Source organism: Zingiber officinale, chromosome 5B (assembly GCF_018446385.1).
Source record: "Zingiber officinale cultivar Zhangliang chromosome 5B, Zo_v1.1, whole genome shotgun sequence".
Classification (NCBI taxonomy): Eukaryota; Viridiplantae; Streptophyta; class Magnoliopsida; order Zingiberales; family Zingiberaceae; genus Zingiber; species Zingiber officinale.
Genome location: NC_055995.1, coordinates 71,427,646 through 71,453,393, shown reverse-complemented (window position 1 = coordinate 71,453,393; position 25,748 = coordinate 71,427,646). Strand labels below are relative to the sequence as shown.

The following is a 25,748-nucleotide window of genomic DNA, read 5'->3' as shown; positions in this document are numbered from 1 at the left end:
CTAATCAAGCCTTGAAAATGAAAGTGAAAATTATTCCTAAGATAATTAGGATGTGCCAACCACATTTGAGGAATTTTCTAGAGTCAATCTAGTTGGCACATAGTGATCTAAAAGTCTTGAGGATATGATTTTAGGTCTATTACACTTAGGAATATAGAATTTATGGTAAAATGTTCAAAATTATCAAAAATGGCAACTAAGGATAGAATTAGGTATTTTCTATACCTTTATGTGCTATTTGCCATATATTGTTTGCCATATGCCATGTCATGACATCATATTTATTTTATGATCATTTAAAATGTCATGATAATGCTTAGGTTAGTTAAATGTCATGCTTTATTTAAGTTTCATACTTTATGCCATGACATCATGACATTGGCACATGTTTCCATTTATGATACAATTATATGCCATGTCATCATCTTGTGCACTAATGATCAATGAAATTGATTTAAGGACTAAAACACAATTTGATATGGAGATCAAATTGTTGTTTAGAAAATGCATGAGAACTTAGCCTAAGATGACCTAAACTCATATCTCACATCAAAATTGACTTGGATGTGTTTGATACACCTTAGATGTGTGTGAGATATTAGGATCATGAGTTAGGATCAAGGTGCATAGTTCTTGTACCTAGATGAGCCTAATTTGAATTTGGGGATCATAGGGAAAGCTTATGTACAAGTCATGTACATTTAGCCCAAAGATTGTGGTCCTAAATTAAATGGTTTAAAATCATTTCAAAATTGATTTGAAAAACCTTGATGAAGCTTTTCTAGTGATAGCATTCATCATTGAGCAAAGTGATACAAAGATGAGTTAACTTTGAGCTATTTCAAAGTTTTTCGAACTTTGTATCAAGTTTTGAAAATGGAAGTTATTTTCATAGAAAACTATTTTTCCATGATAGTATGTGGTATGAGGAATGTATCCTCAAAATTTCACAATTTTTCGAATTTTCTGTGATTTTCTAGAGGTTTCTGAATTTCGGAAGAGAAATTCGAAACCGATATCAGAGGTTGTGGACCGATCAGAAGGAGTCTGATCGGTCCAGGAAGATCGGTCTGGTGACCGATCAGGGCGTGCCAGTTTCGACTGTGCTGTCTGAAATTTCAGCAATGAAGTTGGTGTTTTGGATTTCTAAAGGGTTGAAACTCTCCAAGACATTGTTGCTGCAATGGTCAAGGGGGAGTTGACCTTTAGGGGGAGTTTTACCTATTAGTCAAGGGGGAGTTGACTTTTAGGGGGAGTTTTTACTCCTAAAGACTTGAGTGATATGGGATTATCACTAAGTTAATTGTTGACCTTAGTATCAAGGGGGAAATTAAGGGTTTCAATGAAAGGTATGGGATTTTCATTAGGAAGAAACTCTTGACCTTGATTTACTACTTTTGATGTGTATCAAAAAGGGGGAGAGAATGTTCAAGGAAGAACATTGGAGTTAGTGGGAGAGTTTGTTGATCACAACAAATGAAGTTGTGAACAACGATAACTTACTCTTCAAGGGGAGAGTTTGTTGATGTGTGCCAATAGGGGGAGAATGAAGGGTTTAAGTTAGGCCTTCATTATCTAAGAAGGAGGTTGCCTTCTTAGAAGGAGAATGTAAGGTTGTAACTTATGTTTCATTACCTAGTGGCATGAAGAAAGTTGAGGCTATTGGATTAGCCTAACTTAAAGGTATTGTCAAACATCAAAAAGGGAGAGATTGTTGGTGCAATTTCCAGTAGGTCAAGGTTGACCTAGTTGACCAAGCGTAAACCTTGGTCATGGTTTCGATGTTTGACAATACAGAAAGACATGTAGACATGGACAATGCAGGTGCAGTTGTCCATGCGGAGAGATACTGATCAGGGTCTGATCAGGTTGAATGAAGAAGAGTCAAGTAAGTCAAGGTTGACCGGATACTTGGGAAGTCCTAACTGGGATGTTAGGCGGTTCGGAAAGTCCTGAGTGAAACCAGAAAAGTCCGTGAGTGAAGTCGGTGAGTGAAGGTCTGGAGTGAAGCGGTGAAAATCCTAGTGAGTGAAGCTAGGTGAAAGTGAAAGTCCTAGTGAGTGAAGCCAGGCAGTTGGAGAAAGTCCCGGTGAGTGAAGCTAGGCGGTTGGGAAAGACCTGGTGAGTGAAGCCAGGCAGGGGAAAGACCTAGTGAGTGAAGCTAGGCGGTTTGGAAGTCCCGTGAGTGAAGCCAAGCAAGGAAATCGGATGGGTCAAGGTTGACGGGTGAAAAGTCCAAGCAGGAGCTTGCCTGGAAAAGTCCAAGTATGGAGACTTGACGGAGAAGACCAAGTTGGAGACTTGGCACGGAAAGTCGGAGAGGGCTCGGTAGCTCGTTCTCGGACCAATCCTAGTTCGGACTAGGTCCGAGAGGGCTCGATAGCTCGTTCTCCGGACTAGGTCAAGAGAGGGCTCGTAGCTCGTTCTCATGACCATTTAGGGTTTAGGTGGACTTTAAACGGATCGACCGATCGCTGAGTATCGATCGGTCGTGACCGATCGATAACAAATGAAGGGTTAGAGTCATCCGATCGGTCGGAGACCCATCCGATCGGTCTCCATCGATCGAGACGCGCCACTTCAGAGGTGGGATCGGTCCGGGACCGATCGATCGGTCACGGGACCGATCGTGGACCGATCGGTTTACTTTTAGCTCGATCGGTCCTATCCGGCTAGTCTTCTCTTGTTCGCAGTGTGTTATAAAAGGAGATCGAGGGCTTCGCTTTCTTCTTCCTTCTCGCTCCGCTGAAGTTCTTCCGCTGAGCTCTTCGTTCTTGAAGCTTTTGGTGAGCTTCCACTATTGGGACCAACCGATCGATTCTTTGTGGTTGGATCCGATTCATTCAGTCGACGAGAAGGCAAGATTGTTTGTTTTTACATTCATATTGTTGCTTCTTCTTGTGTATTCTTGTACTCCTATTCTTGCTGGTGCAAGAAAGATTGTGGCGAGGTTTCTCCACCCAGAAGGAGTATATACATTAGCCGGTTCTCCGGGGACTCATCCACCGACGGATTCATAGGCTTCGTCCACCTTACAGACACGCCGAGGAGTAGGAGTATATCTCCGAACCTCGTTACATCGACGCGTGTTGAGGTTTGATCTTCTTGTCTTTGTTTCTTTGTTTTATTTTCCGCTGCGCTAACCTTGATTTGTAGAAAGAAACGGACGATTTGGGGTGGCTATTCACACCCCCCCTCTCTAGCCGCGATCATCGATCATAACACTATCATCCAAAATTTCACCAGTATCATTTTTAAGTTAAACTTGAACCCTTTTTAACTAGTCCTAATTACCCTGTCGGGGTAGGTTGGCTAGGGTTACCCTGTCGGGTAGGTTAGTTTTGGATGTGCCAGATATTCTGGAGCATCCCTCTAAATTATTGATTTTACGTTTTTTTAATACAATTTAGTCTTAATGTTTAATTTATAATTTAGATTTAAGTTTTAAATTTTGAATTAATTAAATTGGTTAAATTATCCTTCTTTAAGAGAGTGTATTTAATATTTGAATTTTCTTTCAATTTTAATTTTATTAAGTTAATTGAATTGCCTTTATTTATTAGATTTTGGTTTATAATTGAGTTTTTATTAATTTTTTAGTTTGAATTAATCAAATTATTTAAATTATATTTCTTTAAAGGTTTATCTTTGTTTAATATGTTATCTTTAACATTTAATTTTAAGTTTGTTAAATTTATTTTTGATTTTATCATAGTGTTTGATTTTATCCTTATATTTTCTTTATCTTTTAAGTTGATATAATTAGTGGAATTTATTAAATAAGTCTTATATTTAAAATTTAATTTTTTGTTAATTAAATTATCTTGGGTTTGGATAGGATTTTCCAGATTGATACTGTCTAAATTATTAAACAATTTATTAATTGTGTTTAGATTAATATTGACCTTATCATCGTCATTATTTGAAGTTTCAGATTTGTTTAGATTTAAATTTGAATTTTTAGGGTTATTAATTATTTTCAAATTTTTTGAATTTTCTAAATTAATTAGATTTATTTTATTAGAAAATATCTTAGGGGTATTTTTGCAAGTATTGCCAGCTACACTATTTTCACAGAGATTTTCATAAATATCCAAATTAACATGTATATTTTTAAACTACTATTAGCAGGGGTATTTTGGTAAATATTACTCACCTTAACCGCATCCCCTAATTCAGTAGGCTTTTCGATTGGATCTAACTCGAGTCCGAATTCAATTTTTTCTTGATTCTCTAACTCCAACGGCTCCTCGTGAAGTTTGATCAACTGGGTCCAAAGCTCATATGCATTCTTGTACTTTTCTAGTCTGCATAAAACGTTGTTAGGTAAAACACCACAAATAATTTTACTTACATTTTTGTTCAGTTCCGAGTCCTGAGAAGGTTTTCTCAATATTAGCACATTATCGAAATCTAAGCTTCCTAAGAAGCATTCCATTAATCGCTTCCAGTAGTTGAAATCTTGATCGTATGGTGGTGGTTCGTGGGGGTTCCGTCCTTCAAGAAGAGTCGTCATTGAATGCTGAAGATAGAAAACTAAAAAGTGGTGCCAAGACTTGGTCTTGGATTAGTAGTACGGGAGGAAATAGAAATAATAGTAAACGAGCTAAATTGGTGTTGCACCAATTTAGATTAATTATAACGAAAAATATTTCCAAAAAGGTAAGAGTACCAGTTTGGAATTATAAAAAAAATTGAAAGCCAAAAAAAATAAGAAAAATCACCCCCTTGTCTGATTGGTGGTTGCACCAAATCAAAGCAGTACCGGCTCTGATACCACTTGTTGGATCGTGAAACGTCGATAGAGGGGGGGGTGAATATCGATTCAAAAAACAACGAGTATAAATGCAGCGGAATAAGAAAATTGAACACAATGGATTTACTTCGTTCAGAGCCTGTGACGACTTCTACTCGAAGGCCCGTACTCCGTGAGTACTTTCGTTGGGCAATTCACTAGCAATTAGAAATATAGATTACAAGTTAAGTACAATATTGCTAATAAGGAAAAATTACCGACAATAAAAAGACTTAGAACAGAAAGGAAAAGCTTGTCGGAGATCGCAGCGCAGCAGGAGTACAAGGAAGCAGATTCTTCATTCTGAGAGTTGTGTCCTTGAAGCTTGCTCACCCCCTCCTTTTATAGCCCTCTGGAGGGGTCTCCAGAGCTTATCAGATCCCAAAAATTCGGATCAGATGAGGAGAGTTCGAATCTGGCTGATCCGAGTCGTCTCCAACTACTTATTTGACACAGTCATCTTCCGAAGGTCATAACTTTTGACTCCGAACTCGGAATCAAGCTCTGTCAGTTGCTACGCGTGCAAAATTTGAAGCTATACATTTGTATCTATAAAATAGAGTAAGAAAAATATATGTATAGATATTTTATATAGATTTATGAGTTAGGTCCTGTCTTCCCGAGACTAGAACCTAGTAAGGGTCTCAATTTAGGGATCCAAAATGGACCTAAACTGGACCGACACCTACTGTCCCTTAACTGGGATGTATCCTCACAGTCACTCTCCTCCAGTGACTTACCTTTACTTACCTGCCAGACGTTCGGTCACCCCTTCGACCCGTCTAGACTTTGTGCCAGCTATCCAGTCAGTCCGTCGACCTAGCTGGACTTCGTGCCAAGCATCTGGTCAGCCCGTCGACCCGCTTGGACTTTGTCCCAGCTATCTGGTCAGCCCGTCGACCTAGATGGACTTCTTGCCAAGCGTCCGGTCAGCCCGTCGACCCGCATGGACTTCGTGCCAGACATCCGGTCAGCCCGTCGACCTGTCTGGACTTAGCCTGCATACTCGATCAAAGTATTAGATAATGACAAACCTAACTTAACCTATTTTTCATTCATCAAAACCTGGGTTAAATCGTTAGTGCTAACCGCAGCAATAGAAGGTCATGGTCGTGTGACCTACATGGCTGTGTCGCATGGACGTGTGGTGCAAACCGATCGTGTCACCCCGGTAGTGTATCCAGCACACGGTTGTGTAGATCTACATGGTCGTGCAACATTTCCAGAGGCTAAGCATTGCCAGGCCGTGTGTGCCACACGGCCATGTAACATTTCCAGAGGCCAAGATTGGCATGGCCGTGTGAGCCACACGGCCGTGTAATCCATCTAGAGAGGGAGCATGGCACGGCCGTATGAAGGTCACATGGCCGTGTGACCCTAGCCGAGAGCAGACACATCCAGGACGTGTGGGATCCACACGGTCGTGTCACAGGCCATGCGATGATCATGCCTTACTCTATAAAAGGGGTTGTTCTCCCCTTTTCAATAATCTTTGGCTCATCTTTGGCTTAGGGCTCTTCCCCATTGCTTGGGGAAGGGTTCTCCCCTTTGGGGAGGCCCTAGATCTCCTTCATCTTCGCCAATCCATCCATATCCGGAGCAAGGTTTCCAAGTAAGAAGACCAGCGGATCATAGATAAGCATTCCTCTCTTCTCTATCTCTTTTTTTGGAGTGTGTAATGCTTAATTTCTTGTCTCTTATTTGTTAATTCTTTTACTATGGAGTAGATCTCTAGATCTAGGATATAGGAAGTAGTTGTGATGTGATTGTGAATGTATGAACTATGTATTTGTACATTTTCCTATGCAATGAAGTGCTTATATCATCATCTATGTGTGTTGTGCCTTGTGTACATTTGACGAAATGTGTGTGAGGTTAATCCATGTAAATGTAGGGTTTAGATCACTATGTAGAGGAAGAGCGCTGGAATGTAAGATCATGGGACCTTGTGATAAAAGGTATCTCTTATTTTCTATGGCATTTCCTTGAAACGGGGATCAATTCTCTACTAGGAAAACTAATTAGAGTTTAGAGGGTTCTCCCAAATTAATGTTAGGAAGTGATCTGTGTAATCTAGGAACGTAGGACCGTGGACCCTTGTGACAGAAGGATGTTCCCTATAGTTGGACTTCCTAAATTACCTCTTCTACTTAATTACATTAATCTACCGTTAGGAAGTGATCTGTGTAATTTAGGAACGTAGAACCATGGGCCCTTGTGACAGAAGGATGTTCCCTATAATTGGACTTCCTAAATTACCTCTTCTACTTAATGGAGGTAGAACTTGGGTAAACTCTTCGATGCGATCTTCGCGGGATAGTACCGAACTTTAGTTAGAACTCCTACACGAGTGTAAGCATGGAGTTAGGGAGATGAACAATGCATAGGGACATTAACTAGCATCACAACGAAACTGAAATCCTAGTATCTATCCATCCCCAAACCTAACTCTCTCTCTTTCTCTACTCTTTACATTCTCTCTTTTCTCCACTTTCTCTTTTCCAATTAGCCTTCAATTGTCTAGATAATTCATCGTGCGAAGTTAACTAGTATTTAATCAATAGTCCATGTGGAAACGATATCTTTTTATTACTAACGACGAAACCGTGCACTTGTGGTGACATAACATTAGACTAAAACCTAGTATTAAGTTTTTTGGGCAGGATTATTTTGGAAAGTATTCAGCAAGTGGTCCACCATTGATACACAAGGAGGCCATATGCCTCGCCAAAACTTATCCTTAGAAAGCTTGCTTGATTAACCTAGAGCTAAGTTTGAATCTAACATGGGTTCAATAACCTTTTTCCAAAAATTTAATTCAAAATTCAATTAAAAACTTAAAATAAAATTCAAATTTAATTCAAACTTGACTTTAATTAAATTAAATTTAATAATAATAATTAAATTATTTTTTTAAAAAATAATTATTTTAAAATCTTAATTATTTTAAAAACTTAATTATTTCAAAAATCATAATTATTTTAAAAACTTGATTATTTAAAAAAAAACTTAATTATTTTAAAAAACTTAATTATTTTAAAAACTTAATTATTTAAAAAAAACTTATTTATTTTTTTATAAAAACATAATTATTTTAAAAACTTGATTATTTTAAAAAAACTTAATTATTTTAAAAAACTTAATTATTTAAAAATAACTTATTTATTTTTAAAAACTTTATTATTTTAAAAACTTAATTATTTAAAATAAATTAATTATTTTTTAAAAAAAACTTAATTATTTTAAAAACTTTATTATTTTAAAAAAACTTAATTATTTTAAAAACTTAATTATTTTTTTTAAAAAAACTTAATTATTTAAAAAAACTTAATTATTTTAAAAACTCAATTATTTTTAAAAACTTAATTATTTTAAAAACTTAATCATTTTTTTAAAAAAACTTAATTATTTTAAAAACTTGATTATTTTAAAAACTTAATCATTAAAAAAACTTAATTATTTTAAAAACTTGATTATTTTTAAAACTTGATTATTTTTAAAACTTAATTATTTTTAAAACTTGATTATTTTTAAAACTTAATTATTTTAAAAAACTTAATTATTTAAAAAAACTTAATTATTTGAAAAACTTAATTATTTTTAATAAACTTAATTATTTAAAAAATAATAATTATCTTAACAAAAGAAATCATGTTCCGTCGACCGAACGATATGTTCAGTTTACCGAATAAACCCAATAAGTTTCGAAACGATACAACCGTGTTTAATATATCAGTTGACCAAAACCTTTTATTTGTCGGCCGAAAACGTAAATTGTGCCAAATCCTTCAATTATTTGCTCAACCAAACATTGATTTTGTCTACCGAAAACCTTACTGAAATCTCTACCATAATAAATATATCGGTCGACCGAACACTTGTCTGGTCGACCGGACGACGCCTACCAAGTCATAAAGATGTCGAATTAAAGGGATCGGTCGACCGAACCCCTTATTGGTCGACCGATCCAACTCTATATATACCGTGCTCGGGCAGAACCCAAGCCTCATCCCACTCTCCTCTTCGAACCCTCTTTTCCTTCTTCCTTACTTTTGAAGTTTATTTCGCTAGATCTAGTTCTTCCTCAGAGCATGATAATGTCTTGGTAATCTCTCTCCGAACCCTCTTTCTTTATCTATTTGCAAGTTATTAAATTTATTCCTTTATTATTAGTGAAAAGAGTAGAACAACTGCGCAAAGGGAGGCTAGCTCCTTAAATCCAAGCCAAGACCCTAGGGTTTCCTCCGAAGAACTACGTCAATCTTTTCCTAATAAAAAATTTAAAGTGATAGGGACTCGTTGTCTTGATCTTCAATTCTATCAAACATACTGTCCAGAGATGATAGACATCACATAACATTTTCAACTTGATAGCATTGTATTTTACCAACATGTATACAATTCGATTCTATGTTCTGAATTTTATCACAACTTGTGTGAACATCACCCCATCACTATAAGACTAGAGTTACAACCCGGGAAATATTGTTTGATCTAGATATGTTTCTCAACTTTTTATGAATCCGACCTTCTATTAACCGCATCTTTTTCAGTGACTCACTTCCTAACATTCTGCCTGCTCCTTTCGCTCATCTGACCCTTGACCTTATGTATGCTGATTTCTTTAAGAGACCACATCCTACAAAAATGTCCACTGTACCACTCAGTCCAAATGACAACTCCTTTTAAGATGATTGTGTCCTGCATTCATCCCTTGTCATCTAGAGATCAAGGTGTTTTGCATCTAGTCCATCTTTTTCTGATGTATACACTGAAACACAAACTAGACTTTGACTTAGGGTACTAGTGTTCAGATCTATCATCCACTATTCGACGTACAACACCTCGAATAAAGTTCACATGATTCAGTGCCATGTTCTCACTGCATATATTGCTTCTCTAGGTGTAGGCGTTCACCGTGATGAGCTAATTGAGTTGTTTGATTTTGATCTTGTTGGGCTTAGGCAGTTGTCTTTGGCTGGGATTAGGACTAGCGCCGAGGGACTTGTGTATAAACGGACCCATCCACATTACATTCCACCGGCAGCTGAGGAAGACATTGCTGAAGATGATCTAATTCCAGTCGAAGTACCTCTTCCACCGATTGTTGATCTAGGATTTACCTTAACGCCTTATTTTGATAATGCTCAGAGCAATTCCTATGCACCTCCTCCTAATGATTTCTTTAGCCGACTTCGAGATGACATTTTTAGTCAGTTTGGCTCATTAGAGGTAAGATGCATGATCAGTACAATTCTCTCCAAGAATAAATTGTGGACTTTCGTCAGGAGATAACAGACAGTACTGATGCATTAGAGAGGGAGCAGCGGAGGCTGTTTGACTATTTTCGAGCTGATGATGTGGATGAGGATGAGTGACCTCTAGGAACTATTACTTTTGACTTATTGTACTTATAGGATACTTTGCATTATGACTATGTATACTTTTGGGTACTTTTCAGTTATGACCTTCCTTCAGTATTTGTTGGTTATTCTTTGCATATTATTTTGTAGAATAGTTTTCTTTTAACATGTTTTTGAAAATATTACTTAGTAGTTTTTCAAAATTATTTTTGTAGAATTTCTCCTTTCAAAATTTTGTTTTCAAAACTTTTCAAAATATTTTAATTTTCTGGAGTAGTTTAGGTCTTTCCCGTAGAATTGCATGATTCTATAGTTTTAGTAGCCAGCATCTCACACGCACAGTAGGATCTCTTGCTTGTACAACTTAGAATGGGTGAGATGCTTAGGACTTAGCATAAGATTTCAGATGCTTATGTCAGTGTATTGCTATAAATCTGGACTTTAAACAACATACATTAATCAATTTGAGTTTTCTAGCTAGTAACAACCTAGTTAGTCACAAATACTCAAATTGACCAACCCGAGTCAATAGCTACTATCTTGTGGTAGTTAGCTTTGTACAAAGATTGGACATTTCATCATAAGGACATTTTATTTTAGTTTTTAAACCATACTTCGACTTTTAAGAAATTATCGATTTTAGGGGGAGCTTCACACTAAACTTTCAAAACCCCTTCCTTTTCTTTTAACAAAATATTTTAAAAATTATTTACTTCTAAAATTTTTCAAAATTTTATCTATAGTTTTCAAATTATTTTCTTTCTAGTTTTTTCAAAATGATTCCTTAGTAATTTTTCAATATAATTTCTCAAAATTTTCCCTATACTATCATTTTTCATAATTTCTCCCTGACAGTTATTTTTCAATCTTTTATCTTTTCTAAACTTTTTTATTTACTTTATAATTTTCATTAATAATAATAATAATAATAATAATAAACTTTTAAATTTTAACCTTGCTGAAATTTTTCAAAATTTATACTTTCCAAAACCTTGATTATTTTTAACCACTTCTTTACAAGTTTATTTTACGAAATTTTTTCAAGTCTTACCTTTACTTAATCTTTTCAAATACTCACAATTATTCCTTATTTTGAAAACTTTACTTTGATAAAATTTCAAATGTATTTAAAAAAAATTTCTCTTATTTTTTTGCTTTTATAAATTTTCAAAATCAAGCTTTACTTATGTGTGATTGTTTCCCCTATTTTTTATGTGTGTCAAAGGGGGGGGAGATAGTGAATTTAGGGAGAGATGTTTAACTCAGGGGGAGAGTTAAAGTGCTTGCTTATTTATTTTTGCATATTTTAACTTAACTTTGAACCTTAGTTGCCAAACATCAAAAAGGGGGAGATTGTTGGTGCAAGTTGCACCAGAATCAAACCTAAGTTTTGATGTTGTTAAAGGTCAAAGTTAAGTCTTGTTGTGATCTAATAAGTTGGCTTAAGTGTGCATGCTGTTTACTCAACCAAGAAAGACTTAGTTGGAGGATAGGTAAGAAAAGTCTTAGCAGATCGTGGAACTCAAGTGGAAAGACCAAGTAGGTTGAGAGGACCCGACACTTGGCAGTGAGATCGAGAGGTCTGCAGGACCGAAGATCGAGAGAAAGTCCTAACGAGCCGATCAAGGTTAACTGAAAAGTTCAAACAGATATAGAGGATCAAAGTTTGGCAGGTAGATTGAGGTAAACAACTGGAGGAGCGATAGTGAGGTCATGTTCCTGAAGGAAACAACCTAAGGTCGTTGATCCAACTGAAGAAACCGAGAAGATTTTCAAGTTGAGATCAAGACAGTTGAACTGTCTATTATTTTTGCTATTGCATTTTATATATTACTGCATTAATCTCTATTTTATAGGAATATACTATGTAACTCTATTTTACAGGTTCGGCTTGATCGGTCGACCAAACAGGAGGATCGGTCGACCGAACTAGACTAACTCAGAATAGACACAAGCTTAGACCAAACCGATCAAAGCTTGATCGGTTGACCGAACCCTGACGATGTTGCATAAATCAGTTTGATCAGAAGCAGAGAAGGAAGCTAAGTTGATCGATTGACTGAATTAGCAGATAGGTCGACCGAACAATACCTCATCAATGCAGCATTAAGTGAGAATCTCGGCAAACAAGGAAACTCTCTGTTCGATCGACCGAAAAAGGTGATCGATCGACCGAACACTTTAATGACAGTAAATGCCGAAGATCGAATCAGCGTCAGATCTCAACGAAGATGGAAGGGAGCTGGTTCGATCGACCGAACCTTGGGATCGGTCGACCGAACATCGACGACTCTTATAAAAGAGAGCTCGAGGTCCAAGGTTGAGACACTGATTCTGGTTGATTCGAAGATCATCTCTGTGAAAGCTGCTCGTGTTACTGCTTCTACAACTTACAAGCAACTACATCATTCAAGTATCGAACAAGCTTCAACTTTAACATATTATTGGTATACTTTTATTTTATTGCTTGCATTGTACTTAACTCAAGTAAGATAGTAGGTTGTTACTATCTTACTCATTTTCTTTTATGCACTAATTCTTTTCGAGGTTTTCGGAAAGAAGAGTTTTAGTGATTTGTCCATCGGTGTGATCAAGGATTGCGGGTCTTGGAGTAGAAGTTGACCTAGGCTTCGAACCAAGTAACTGAACATGTTCTCTATTTTCTGCTGCACGACTTTGTTTTAAACGAGTAAAAGAAAAGTTTTTAAAAGCGTAATATTCACCCCCCTTCTATCGCACTCGTTCAATCCTACTGAATGAAGAGGACTAGGACTCTATTTATTGCTCACTAGTCGAAATATAGTCCCTGATGTCGTGGCGGGTTCTGGGCGCCTGGGCTAGGTCCAGGAGCCTCCACTGTGGCATCTTATCCGCTCTACAACGGTTCCATAATAGCTTCGTGATAAATCTCTTATCCATGCTCGACCGGTCTGGGTGCCTAGAATGTTGCTGACGTGGACCCAAATTCTATCCCTGCTACAACATCTCCGAAAGAGCGCCTCTGCTGGCGCAAACTGGTCCGAGTGCTTGTCCAGCTACTCTTCGGTCGCTTGGGTGATTTTTCAACCATCCAGAGTTAAGCTCGTCTAAACCTAACTCCAACCTTCTCCTCAAACAGACTTTTGCTTCGGCTTCTCGTCCCTTGGATGCGTCGCGTGTGTCCTTCTCATCTGCCATTGTACTTTTTCACAACTCCTCATCCCTCGGATGCACAAGCACGTCGACTCGCTTCCCATACCATCCTTTTCACTCGCTACATCTTATGTTCGACTTCTTGCGTTTCTAAGTCTCTGCACACTTAGATACAAGACATCAAATAATGTAAAGTCTAACTTAACCTGGTTGATCACATCAAAACCAATCTGGGGTACTTACAATCTCCCCTGTCTTGATGTGCATCATCCCAAGTTAAGTTAGGCTAAAACAAATAATAAAAAAAAAGTAATTAATGCAAGTAAATAAATTGGCAATTATAACATATAATTAAAATTGCAATAAAATCTTAATATCTATACCTCCCCCTAAACTTAATCCTCCCTCTAAACTTAATTTCTAATATTCTCCCTCTTTGAACACATAAAAAAATTAGGGAAAATATGAAATTTTTTTACAAAAATGGTGAAACTTTTTCTAAGGGTGTAAGACAAAATTATTAGTTATATACCTTTTTACCAAAATTAAGTTTAAAAAGGAATAATTTTTAATCAATTAATGAGAAATTTTTGTAAAAATAATTTAAAAATTATTTAATGTGTCAACAAATCTTGAAATATTTTAATAGTAATTATAATAATTTGAACCCATGATAAAAATTGTAAGTGTAGAACATTTTTTATTTAACTGAAGAAAATATTTTAAACAAATAAGTTATTTTCAAAAATAAATATTTAAAAATAGATTTTGAATCCTAAAAATCTAGCTGATTTTTCTAGACATTTAAAATACAACTGTAATCAGCCAAAATATCAAGTTTTTTAAAATTTAGCTCCAAAAAAGATTAAACTTTAAATTATATTTTTTGATCAAAAATTCATAAAAATTTATATAATCATCAAAAAAAATCTAGAAAACTTTTATGCTAACTATTAATTCATTTGTGCTAAAAAATTTCAATAGAAAATATGAAAAGTAGGTATACGAAATAATTGATTATGTATATAATATTAAAAATAAAATTAAATGAAAGCATGTATAAAAATTAATTTTAATCAAGTTAAACATAATTTAGGAACCAAAAATAAGTTCTTACCTATTGGATTTATCAGAAATTTTTATGGTATATAATTTCTAGAAAATTTTCTAATTGAACCCCTTGTGAAATCTAAAATATCAATTTAGCCCTTGTAAATTTCTAGAATTCTGAACAATTTAATATGCATGATTCTTTTTCAATATTTATATTTGCTCTTTTAAGTTAGAGTTTTCCATTTGAATTTTATCAAAAAGTTCTATGGACATGCTTTTGCTAAGTTTATTTTTAACTCCTTGTTTTCTATTTTTAAATCCATGCATTTATTCCATAGTTTACATAATGATCTAGGTAGCATCTTTATACCTTCATAAAACTGAACAAGAGGTAAGAGTCATACCTCACTTTCCGTGTTAGACTCGTAATTCGAAGTTTCCCCTTCATCGATGCTCTCGATATTCATTTCAGATGAGCTTGCTTTATCTTTGACTTCTTAATGATTTTCCATAAATACAAGTCCAGTGTAAACCTTGATCTCAGACTCTGACGAAGATTCGTCCCATGTGGCTTTTAAATTTTTGTTCTTCATCCATCTTGGCCCTTTTTCTTTTTCTTTCTCCCTTTTCTTTAGCTTAGGGCAGTCGTCCTTTATATGTCCTTCTTGATAGACACCGAACCTTCCTTTTGCTTCGGATTAGCTTCATTGCTTGTTTCTTACCAAAGTTATTAGACTTACATTTTTTTTTGAAAATTTCCTTACCATAAAAGTTGCTTCATCTTCGTTGAGTAATGTGTAAGAATCTAGTTCATCTTTCTAGTTAGCTTTCAGTGCTAGGTTTTGAGCTGACTTTTCTTTTTTATTTGTTAAACATCTTGACTCGTGAAGTTCAAAAGTTGAAAATGAATTATCTAAAGTACTTATCTCGAGCTCCTTGGAGATGTAAAAAGAGTCTACTATGGACATCCACTCGGGTGTTCTTGGGAAAGTATTCAGCGCATACCTTAGCAAGTCTCGATTTGTCACCATTTCTCCGAGATTTGTGAGTCTGGTGATCAGCTCGTTGATTCTTGCATGTAGATGAGCTACCTATTCTTCTTTTTCCATTCGGAGGTTGCTGAATTGGTTCCAGTGCAGGTCACGTCTTGCGAGTTTAGCATCTAATGTCCCTTCATGCAACTCCAAAAACTTCTCCCAAAGTTCTTTGACTAATTTGTAGGTGCTGATTCTGTTGACTTCTTGAGGTAATAACACACTTAGTAGGTGGAATTTCACTCTGTCATTGGCTACGAAGTTGTTTTGCTCCTTCTTGGTCTAAAGATATTCTTCTTTTTTATATCCTTATTGATTTTTGGATACTACAAAATCATATTTGATTATTAAAAGAATTTTGAAATTAGTTTTGAAAAATACCTCCATCCAGCATTTTCAGAGTGTGAACTCCCCTCGAACTTTGACGAGTAGATGCTTGGTCCGACCATCATCTCCTTATTTTAGTAGGCAGTTAGTCCTTCTAGAGCAGTTTGGATTTGATACTAATTGTTGATCCCGAGTAGGCCGACAAGAGGGGGATGAATTTTCCTAAAAGAAAGTTAGTACTTCTCTCACTTTTGGAACTTAGCAATGAACATATGTTAGTTTAATAAAAATTAAAAACATACAAACCAAGTAAGAGACAAAAGAATTTACTTAGTTTACAACTGGAGAGGTTACTAATCCAAGGCAGTTAGAGCAGTCAATTTGGGTTGGGCCCGTCGGGTTAGCCCGCCCCGCCAAACAATTTAAGCGGGTTGGGCTAGAATTTTATCAACCCAAGTCCGTCGTGGGCCGACCCGCCTAGTCCCGTGACCCGCGCGGGCTTGGGTTGGCCCGCGGGTTGAAAAACACATGTAAGCTAAGTTTTAGGCCAATTTATTATCTTTCTTTGTTATAATTTTGAAATAAAAATAATATTTTTCTTCCAACATAAGTACTCGTTTGTGTTCATTTATATTTAAAATATATGTTTATGTATACATTTAATTGTAGAAAACTTTTTTGAAGTAAAATGTTGAAGATATGAAATATTTTTTAATTTTTTAAAAAAATTTTGATGGGCCCGCGGGTTGGCCCGCCAAACCCGCAACCCGCCTTAGAATGGGTTGGGTTGGAAATTTCTCCACCCGCCAAGTTAGCGGGTTGACCCGCCCCGCCCCGCCAAATGGTTAGCCCGCCACGGGACGACCCACCCCGCCACGGGTTTGCCCATCTGACAGCTCTAAAGGCAGTGGAAGCTCAACTAGAAGATCTCCTTTGGTAAAGACGGAGTAGTCTCTTACAGACGTTAACGCTCAAACAAAAACAAAGAATGAATTCAAAAATGAAAGTACAGTGTATTGTGTTGAATGAAGAGGACCATGACTCTATTTATAGCTCACTAGTCGAAATATAGTCATTAATGATGTGGCAGGTTCCAAGTGCCTGGACCAAGTCCGGGTGCCTCCATTGTGGCGCCTTTTTTGCTCTGCAATGGCTCCACAATGGCTTCATGATAAGTCTCTTATCCATGCCCAAGCGCTTGGACCAGTTCGAGCACCTAAAATATTGTTGAAGTGGACCCAAATTCTATTCCCACTATAACATCTCCGAAAGGGTGCCTCTACTGGCCCAAGCTAGTCCAGGCACTCGGACTAGTCTGGGGGCCTAGACTTGGCCCAGATGCCTGGAGTAGTCCAGGGGCCTGGACTTAGCCCAGATGCCTGGTAAGTCAACTTTGTGTTGACTTGTCTGGCTGATGCTCCGGTCGCTTGGGTGATTCTCCGTCCATCTAGAGTTGAGTTCACCCAAACCCAACTCCGACCTTCTCCTTGAGCAAACTTCCTCTCTGACTTCTTGTCCCTTGGAAGCACCACACGCGTCCTTCTCTTCCGCCAGTGTACAATTCCATAGCTCCTCGTCCCTTGGATGCTCTGAGCCTATCCCATGCCATCTTTCTGGCTCGCTGAGTCTTCCGCTTAACTTCCTATATTCCTAAGTCCCTACACACTTAACACACAAGGCATCAAATAACGCAGAACCTAACTTAACCTAATTGATCACATCAAAACTAACCCGGGATACTTATAGTATAAATCGACAGATGAGAGGAAGGGAGAGAGACTTTTTCCTTTTTCTTTTTATTTTCTCATACACTGGGCCTAGCATAGGGAGACCAGGCCCAACTTGGTCCTATTCTCTAGGAGACCAAGCTCAAGCGACTCAAATTTATTTTTTTAAAACCTTTGGACCACCCCTAGGGAAGTCTAAAAATAATAATAGAGAGTATATTTGGACTCCTTGCAATCTCAAAAATTCATAGGACCTGAAATGGGTACAATTTGAGCTCTCTAGGTTGATCAGTGGGTTTCGATTAAAATCCACTGATCGACCTAGAAAATTCATATTGTACCCATTTCAAGTCCTGTGGATTTCTAAGGTTGTAAGGAGTCTAAATATGCACCCTATTATTATTTTTATACTTCCCTAGTGGTGGTCCAGAGGTTTTAAAAAAAATAAATTTAAATTATATAAATCGATAGGTGAGAGGAAGAGAGAGAGATTTTTTTCTTTAATTCTTTTCTCGTGCGCTAGGCCTAGTATGGGGAGACTAGACCCAACTTGTTCTTGGTCTCTAGGAGACTAGGCTCAAGTAACTTGAATTTTTTTTCAAACCTCTGAACCACCACTAGGTGAAGCCTGAAAATAATAATGGATGTCATATTTGAACTTCTTGTAGCTTCAGAAATTCATAGGACCTAAAATGGGTATAATCTGAGCTCATTAGGTTGATCAATGAGCTTCGATCAAATCCATTGATCGACCTAGAGAGCTCAGATTACACTCAATTTCAATTCTTGTGGGTTTCTGAGATTTCAAGGAGTCCAAATGTTTTGAAAAAAAAATTAAGTTATATAAATCGACAGATAAGAGGAAGAGAGAGAGAGATTTACTTTCCACGAGCCGGAGAAATAGAGTGAGAGAGATTTTGAGGTTGCATGCATCCAAACTATAGAAATAATTTTTATATTTAATCTTTTGAATGTAGATCAAATACTTTGAAAGTAGGAATTGAAACATATAGTTAGCAGGAGGGGTAGAATGGGAAGACCGGATAAATTGTGCATCCTTTGGTAATTATCAAACTATGGTGAGCCTTTTAGTAAATTCTAAAATCTGTCTACTTTTCGTCAATTTCTATTTTTTTTTCATTCTTTTGTTAGATGAATGATACCCCATTTACAAAGCAACGGTTACATCTTTCAAGTAATTAATTAGGTATCTAAGGTTCGAATCCCAGCTCTGATACACTATAGGGATTTGCTTTCAATGGGATGACAAATTTAAGAATGTTGATTGCTTGGATGGATCTTTGCTAGCACTTTCTGATTTATTTTAGTAGTTAGTGGAAAACTTATGGAGGATCGAATCGGTCATCTATGATTCGAAGAGTTGAATACCTAAATTACATATTAAAAAAAAAACTATGCTAGGGAAGAAGTGTTTGGAACGGCACAAGGGATTATTAAGTGCTTATATGAATCAGCTAAATGGAAATTATAACTTGTAACTCATAATTTTGCAATTACAATTAATATAAAATGTTATAAGAGAAAATTATAACTTGGATTGATAATATAATAAAAAAAATACTTTGTGATTTATTTTACTTATTTACCTACGTGGATCTTTAGTAACATATATGCATTGGTAGTTCACATATTGCGTATACAAATTGTATCTTATTAAAAGTTTCATTAATTATCAATAATATGTGTATAAGATATATACGATCAAAATGTTCATAATGTACATAACAGTTTTATATAAAATTATTACATTGACATTTTTAAAAAGTTTAAGAGTTTTAGAATCATTGGTGAACTCCAAAAGTTAATTAAACATATTCATTCACTAAAATTTACTATTTACGTATACATAAACTAGTACGTTTGAGCAAACACAGCACTAAAACTACAAGTTTAGCCTTGTTTAAAATTTTGGGCAGACTAGAAAAGAAAAGAAATATACTCATTTAGTTATCCTACCTCAAACATTTCTCATAGTTCATCCTTAAATTATATAAAAGGATAAGAATAAATCATGAAATCAACTTATAAATGACTAGTGCACATGAAATAAGCATACTCAATTTAATCTTATGTAAAAATTAGCTCAAATATTTTTACACATAACAAATCACAAATACATAAATATAAAGAAGAAAAAAAATGCACGACGAAGAATATTACTGTAGATTATTTTTTCAGCTTACTTCAAGACGAAGAATAGGAATAACAAAATTGTTTGGGCAGGATAATAAAATATCATTTAATCCAAAATTGGACGACTAGACAAGGATAGGTCTATGGAGGACTAGTACCATGTAAGAGTTCAAGAGAAGTCAAGATGAAGTAAAGTTAAAATTAACAATGAAACATAAGAATTTTTATCAAACCAAAAATATATACTGCCCATAAATGACTAAAAAAACTAGGAGACCATTGAAAAACTAGGAATGCAAAAGTAATTTTTTTAAAAAAAATGATTGTATGTCAATTGGACGAACGTTGGAGATAGCTTTGATGGTAGCAATGTTTAGGACACCAGAGCAGTAGAGAAACCACCAAGAATTGTTTATGACAGACAGGTCATTTCAAAAATGGTTCACAAGCATCTTAAATGGAAGATCCAATACTTGAAACTAATACAAAGCATGGTCATCCATGCAACTCCTTTAGCAAAGCCGCCTTCTTGCATTGCATTCCAGTTGCACTTCACTTCATCTACCACCCTCTTCTTCTGTTCTCATACAGTGTAATGTTGCTGTATGTTGTCGATGTTGAGCCCTTTGAGCTTGAACACTGATTCCACATGACCCTTGAGAGTATGGAGCTCGCGAAGCCTAAAATTTTCCAAACCATCGAGAGATATAAGCCTCCAGCACAACTTATTTGAATTAGAGAAAAAGATTGGCCATTCAAAAATATATTGGCAATGATTCTGCACCTTGCGATTTCTGCTCGCCTTTTAGCTTGCTCAGCAATCTCCGAGAGTTCTAGGTAGCTACTCATCTCTGGGAAGAGGCTGGCAGTCTCAGGGGGTTGAAGTCCATGAAGAGTTCTCTGAGCAGTTGCCCATTGAGCTTCCCTTTCTTCTTTACCATAATCCTTCTTTGTGGTGAAGGCAGTCTGTAAATTGAACCACAGATTAGAAAGAGAAATGTGCAAACTTAGCTGATGAATTTAAATACATCCAAGAATTAAAAATCAGAACCTTGTTCTGCAGCAGGTTATCCCAAGCCTTTCCGGTAAGAATGTAGCGAATGGCGAATTTGAACCAGTCGAGCGGGAAGAAGGTAACGATGCTGTAAAGCCAGATGACACCAGCCCAACCCCAACCAATGCCTTTTATCCGTGCAAACCCCCAATCAGCATAGACAGCTAATAGAGTTGCTACCTGCCAAATGAAGAATTAAGAGTATTATTAGAGAAACATCTAGATTTTGTTACATAATGAACATAGCAATTAGGATCCTACAAAATGAAGCATAATCATAATTGAAAGTGAAAACAAGGAAAGAGTAGACTTACAAGCTGAGCAACAAGGAAGGCGCCGACTAACAGAAGTCCAGGGCGTTCAACAAAAAACCAGCTGCGGGAGCGTGTAACAAAAATAAGAGCCTGACTAATGATACTGACTTGTAGGTATAAAGCAGACATCATCTCATCCTCACTATTTCTCAAGGACCTGACACCAAATTTGTCCTGTGAAGATATCAAAGGAAGTATAGTTACTCTCCTCTGATCAAGCTAGTGCATGTATTTTTACATAGTGATTTGAATCTACCATTGTATGAGTCATAATAGCAAGTTAATCTATATTCAGTATACATACAGAGAAGAAGTCAGTCTCCCTCATAGCCCAGAAGAAGATAACAGTCATTAACGCCATATAACTTCCAAAAACAATGCCAGTAGCAAATATCTCTTTCAGCTTCCAACTATCGGGCAATGGGGATGGCTTTACTCTGTCCTTTGAGATTGTCATGATTGTACCTGTAGTTGCAAAATCAGCTCAGCAACTTGCCATCAGAAGAAAAAAACAAACATGACTGCAACAAATATTTATTGTCAAAACTTACCATCATTTAGGATGGCAATGATTAAAACCATGAAAGGCGAAAAGTCAAATTTCCATATAAGTGCAATAAGCATGAAACCAAGCTGCAAGAATTGGAAGCTTGTTAAGCTACAAATGGAGAAAAGGAAGTAAGAATAAAAAATATAATTTTAATTAATGCTTACCACAATACGAATGGTGATGGAAACGGCATAAATCTGCAGCAGCAGAAATTCATAAATTTATATCAGAATTATTCCAATAAGAAAGAGAAAAGATAGGCATGTGCTGAATGTTAGGAACTAACAGTGTAGTTCTTCATCCTCTGGAAAATAGCTCGGCTAGTGAGGACAGCACTGATGATCACACTAAGCCCAGGTTCAGTGAGGACAATGTCCGAAGCACCTCTAGCAGCATCTGTAGCATCCGCAACTGCAATTCCAATATCAGCTTTCTTCAGAGCAGGGGCATCATTAACACCATCTCCAGTCATTCCACAAATGTGCTTCCGTTCCTGCAACTTCTTCACAATTTCGTATTTGTGTTCTGTTCAAAAACAATATGATCAATTAATACTTGCAAGATCATAAAACCAAAATAGTTGACTGACTGCATAAGATCATAAACCCACCAGGAAAAACACCAGCAAACCCATCAGCCTTTTCAATTAGTTCATCCACTGGAAGTGCTGCCATTGATGCATCCTTATGTTGGCCGAGCAATGAGGAGGAAGGATACATATTGGTTCCCATTCCAAGCCTTCTTCCTGTCTCCTTAGCTATAGCAAGTTGATCGCCTGAATATGAATAAATCATGTCAAGAACAACAATTAATTTAAAATAAAAGCAACATAAATAAGAAGGGAAACAAGTGTTTCCGTGCCAGTGATCATCTTGACATTGACTCCGAGATGGAGGGCCCTGCGAATAGTTTCTGCACTGTCATGTCGAGGAGGATCAAATAGAGGCAACAAACCAACAAATTGCCATGGAGACCCTGGACTCTCCTTGGACTTCTGTGGAACCTCCTGCAGCTCAGAAAATATTTGTTGAGTAATACAGAATTGAATGCAGTCAAATTTGATTAGTGGGATGAAGTGACCTGTCTTGCAACAGCTAATGATCTCAATCCACGTTCAGCATACTTGTCGATAACACTATGAACTTTGTGCCTGACATCTTCTTTGCAATTGCAAAGGCTCAACATCTGATGCGAAAGAAAAAGTTAATTCTCTAATAAAACTGAAAGAAAAGTAGACAAGTTTTTTTGTTCTGATCACTGAAACACTAAGATAAGTTATCGGAAATGCAATCAATACCTGCTCTGGAGCACCTTTGCTAACACGGTGCCAGCTGCCATTTGAGTCAATGTAGGTCAGAGCAGTTCTTTTATCAACAGGGTTAAAGGGAAGAAAATGTACTTCCCTTATACCTGCTCTAGCCTGTATTTTAGATATCAAACACTTGTCAAACCTAGCAAAATCAAGTGAAGGAATATGAATTAGAAAGCATCACGTAAAGTAGTACCTCCTTTGGATCCGCAAGCATCCCAACCATGGCAGCATCGATAGCATCCTGATTCTCAGTTCTCGATGCTCTTGCTGCCAATAAGACTACATGCTCCTTATCAACACCCTTTGCAAAGACCTCAATGAGGTTCTTATCTACACTCAACTTGTTGAGTGTTAGCGTCCCAGTTTTATCACTGCAGAGAACATCCATACCAGCCATTTCCTCTATTGCAGTCATCCTTTTTGTGATAGCCCCTTGCTCAGAAAGCTTATGGGATCCAATAGCCATTGTCACTGACAAGACAGTCGGCATAGCGATTGGTATGCCTCCGATCAAGAGGACCAAGAGATTGTCAATCCCATTTCTGTATCTTCTGTGCTGAATAGGATACATGACTATGATCTCCACAGCCATTCCAATAGCAATGGAGCAAATGCAGAAGTTACCAATGGCTGTGAGGACCTTCTGGAAATGACCAACTTGGTTCGTGCTGTCCACCAAGTGAGCAGCCTTCCCAAAGAATGTGTGCACACCAGTGGCAATGACAACAGCCTCAATCTCACCCTGCTTGCAAGTCGATCCAGAGAACACTTCATCTCCTGGATTCTTAGTGACAGGGAGAGACTCTCCAGTCAGTGCAGACTGGTCTATTTTCAAAGGATCACCTTCTAAGAGGCGGGCATCAGCAGGGACAATATCTCCAAGTTTGATGCTGATTATATCACCAGGAACAAGTATGGCAGCATCCTGCTCGTTCCAGCGGCCGTCTCGGAGCACCTTGAAAGCATCAAATCAACAATGAAGGTAAACAACAAAACTTTATATGAAAAGAAGCTCGCACGGGATCTTATGAATTTGTTTACCTTTGTTTTTGGAGCAAGACCAGCCATAAGAGCTGCAGCAGCATTGCCGGCATTATTTTCTTCGATGAAACTGATGGTGGAGTTTATCACGAGCAGAACGATAATGCCAACGAAGTCTTGCCAGTCTGGGGGATGTCCGCCGCCGTTGGCCAACACAATGGCCATGATGGCAGCCATTTCCATCACCCACGAAAGGGGATTCCACATGAAGCCCAAAAATTTGAGAAATTTACTCTCCTGCAAACCAAAGAAAACGTAAATTTTTCAATTTGGAAAAAAAATACAACAGTAAGAAGGGAAAAATTCGGACCTTTTTCTCTTCGAGTTTGTTTGGCCCAAAGATTTGAAGTCGATTCTCTCCTTCGGCAGAAGAAAGACCTTCCTTGGTACATTTCAGTTGCTGAAAAACCTCGTCAATAGGAATTCGTTCCTGCAATCCACAGACAAATTTATTCACAAACAAACAAAACAAATCTTTAAAACTAGTCAACTTGTGTATCGATGTAACTCAGCAAAACTATCAAGCTATATATATATATATATATATATGATGAAATAAAAAAGTTAAATTTAAGTACATAAATTTTCTTAAGTGAATAAAATAAAAATAATCTAATTGATAAAATTACATTTTTTAAATTTAAATATTTTAAAATCTTAAAAGTATTTTATAATTTAGATTTGAGAGGCTTTAGTAAAAAAAAAAAATGGAACCTATTTGATATTTGATAATTGTGAAACTAATAACATCCATTTTACTTTTTTCAAAAATAATATTATACAATTTTTTTTTCAACTTCCACCTACATACTTGATATAGGACAAATGGAAAGAAAATAACATCACTATTATTACTATTCATTATCAAACAAAACTTTCCTTCGTTCTCATCAGATTTAAATGACATTAAAACAATCGAAATAAAATTAAATTTCTCTTTTCCTTTTTCTTCTTTCCAATTAAAGATAAAAATTGAATATTAATTTTCTTCAGCTTTTATTTCAGTTCAGATAAAGACGAAAGAATCAAAAATATTGACAAAAAATTTAAGTTAAATTATCAATAAACTTTCGATTATTCCTGTAGTATCTGTATAACAGGAGAAAAGATTTCAATCGGGACAAACACCAAGTTTTACAACAAAAAAAAAAAGGAAAAGAGAGTATGATTTAGGGTAAATGCATTAGAAATTCCAGATAAACTACGACAAGAACCGAGAGCAAATCAATAACAAAAAAAGACACTCAGATCGATTCGATTGACACCGCCACAAATCGAAACTTACAAACCTAAGACAACCTTAAAACACCTAATCAATCGCTGAATCAGAGAGTAATTAGGGAAATGTCGCTCACCAAATCAACGTTCTCATTCTTGATCTCCTCCAAGCTTATCGCCTTGTTCCCAGCCATCTCGATCAGCGTGCTAACAGAGAGCAACGCCCTCCTCCTCCCTCACTCTCGCAAACAGAGAAGGAGAAGAAACCTCGAAAGCTTCTTGGAAGAAGACGAAGCGTCTCGGGCCGTTCGGCGCCTTTTATAGTCCTCTTCACCCCTATTGTGGACCGTTATAATGTGGACTAAAAGATGTGTTACACTATCATATATCTTTTAGAATTATTGGAAAGTAATTAAAATTTTCCATGTGATAAGATTTCCTTTTGTAAACCAGCTTTTATTTTAAATTTTACCTATTTTTTGGAAATTAATTAGTTTAAATTGCACATTCCATACGTATTTTCATATATTTAAATATTTTCTTTCTTACAATTTCATTAAGAACATTTTTTTTTCAATTTTAACCAAAGGGCGTCCAGCCCTATTCGTCTCAACATTATTATATATATTTTTATTAACTTTCCTCCCCCAACTTATATATATATATTTTTTAAT

At 36.4% G+C, this 25,748-nt stretch overlaps 1 protein-coding gene across 1 annotated transcript; it reads right to left on the bottom strand.

The window, feature by feature from the left end:
- Positions 1-19,931: 19,931 nt before the first annotated feature.
- LOC121984512 (plasma membrane ATPase-like) lies at positions 19,932-25,395 on the bottom strand. Its single transcript, XM_042537465.1, has 16 exons — positions 25,212-25,395; positions 24,167-24,286; positions 23,857-24,093; positions 23,009-23,770; positions 22,801-22,923; positions 22,584-22,688; positions 22,365-22,509; positions 22,114-22,278; positions 21,790-22,028; positions 21,668-21,700; positions 21,505-21,586; positions 21,258-21,418; positions 20,954-21,127; positions 20,637-20,819; positions 20,370-20,551; positions 19,932-20,265 (listed from the first exon to the last, which is right to left on the bottom strand). The coding sequence occupies exons 1-16, from the start codon at positions 25,266-25,268 to the stop codon at positions 20,169-20,171; spliced, it is 2,865 nt and encodes a 954-aa protein (XP_042393399.1). The 5' UTR covers positions 25,269-25,395; the 3' UTR covers positions 19,932-20,168.
- Between the last annotated feature and the right edge of the window lie 353 nt (positions 25,396-25,748).

Excerpts from the sequence above, each read along its gene's own strand:
- LOC121984512 (XM_042537465.1), bottom strand. The coding sequence starts at position 25,268 with ATGGCTGGGAACAAGGCGATAAGCTTGGAGGAGATCAAGAATGAGAAC. Across the intron at positions 22,924-23,008 it reads TGCTTGCGGATCCAAAGGAG|GCTAGAGCAGGTATAAGGGA; the intron begins GTACTACTTTAC and ends TCTAAAATACAG. Across the intron at positions 20,820-20,953 it reads CCTTCCTTGTTGCTCAGCTT|GTAGCAACTCTATTAGCTGT; the intron begins GTAAGTCTACTC and ends TTCATTTGGCAG.